This window comes from Penaeus monodon, chromosome 31 (genome assembly GCF_015228065.2).
Source record: "Penaeus monodon isolate SGIC_2016 chromosome 31, NSTDA_Pmon_1, whole genome shotgun sequence".
NCBI lineage: Eukaryota > Metazoa > Arthropoda > Malacostraca > Decapoda > Penaeidae > Penaeus > Penaeus monodon.
The window spans coordinates 399,969-400,265 of NC_051416.1; the positions used below are offsets into that span (position 1 = coordinate 399,969).

The 297-nt window shown below is 45.8% G+C and overlaps 1 protein-coding gene across 1 annotated transcript in view; it reads left to right on the plus strand.

Moving 5' to 3' along the window:
* The window catches only part of LOC119592804 (transient receptor potential cation channel subfamily A member 1-like), a 33,214-nt gene that overhangs the window by 29,855 nt on the left and 3,062 nt on the right, over nt 1-297 (plus strand). Inside the window, exon 17 of the mRNA XM_037941712.1 lies at nt 91-244. Coding sequence (XP_037797640.1) covers nt 91-244 — 154 coding nt within the window. The remainder of the gene's footprint in view (nt 1-90; nt 245-297) is intronic.

Here is a 297-nt window from a genome sequence, read left to right on the forward strand (position 1 = left end):
TAGGAAACAAACCTAACCACCTCTAAATGTCCTATATGAGTAAAAAAAAAAACGAAAATTACGTAACACAACGCCTCTACCCATACCCAGGGCGGCCACCTGTCTTTCTCCACCGTGCCCATGTCGATGCTCCACACAGTCTCCATGATGATCGGCGAGATGGATTTTCTCCAGGTGTTTGTTTACCCCTTCTACAGGGAGAGTGAGAGGGGCACTTATATCCCCTTTCCTGGGACGACATTCAGTACGTAATGGCTTTTTTTGTTGTTGTCAATGGGTGGGTGTTAATGAGATATC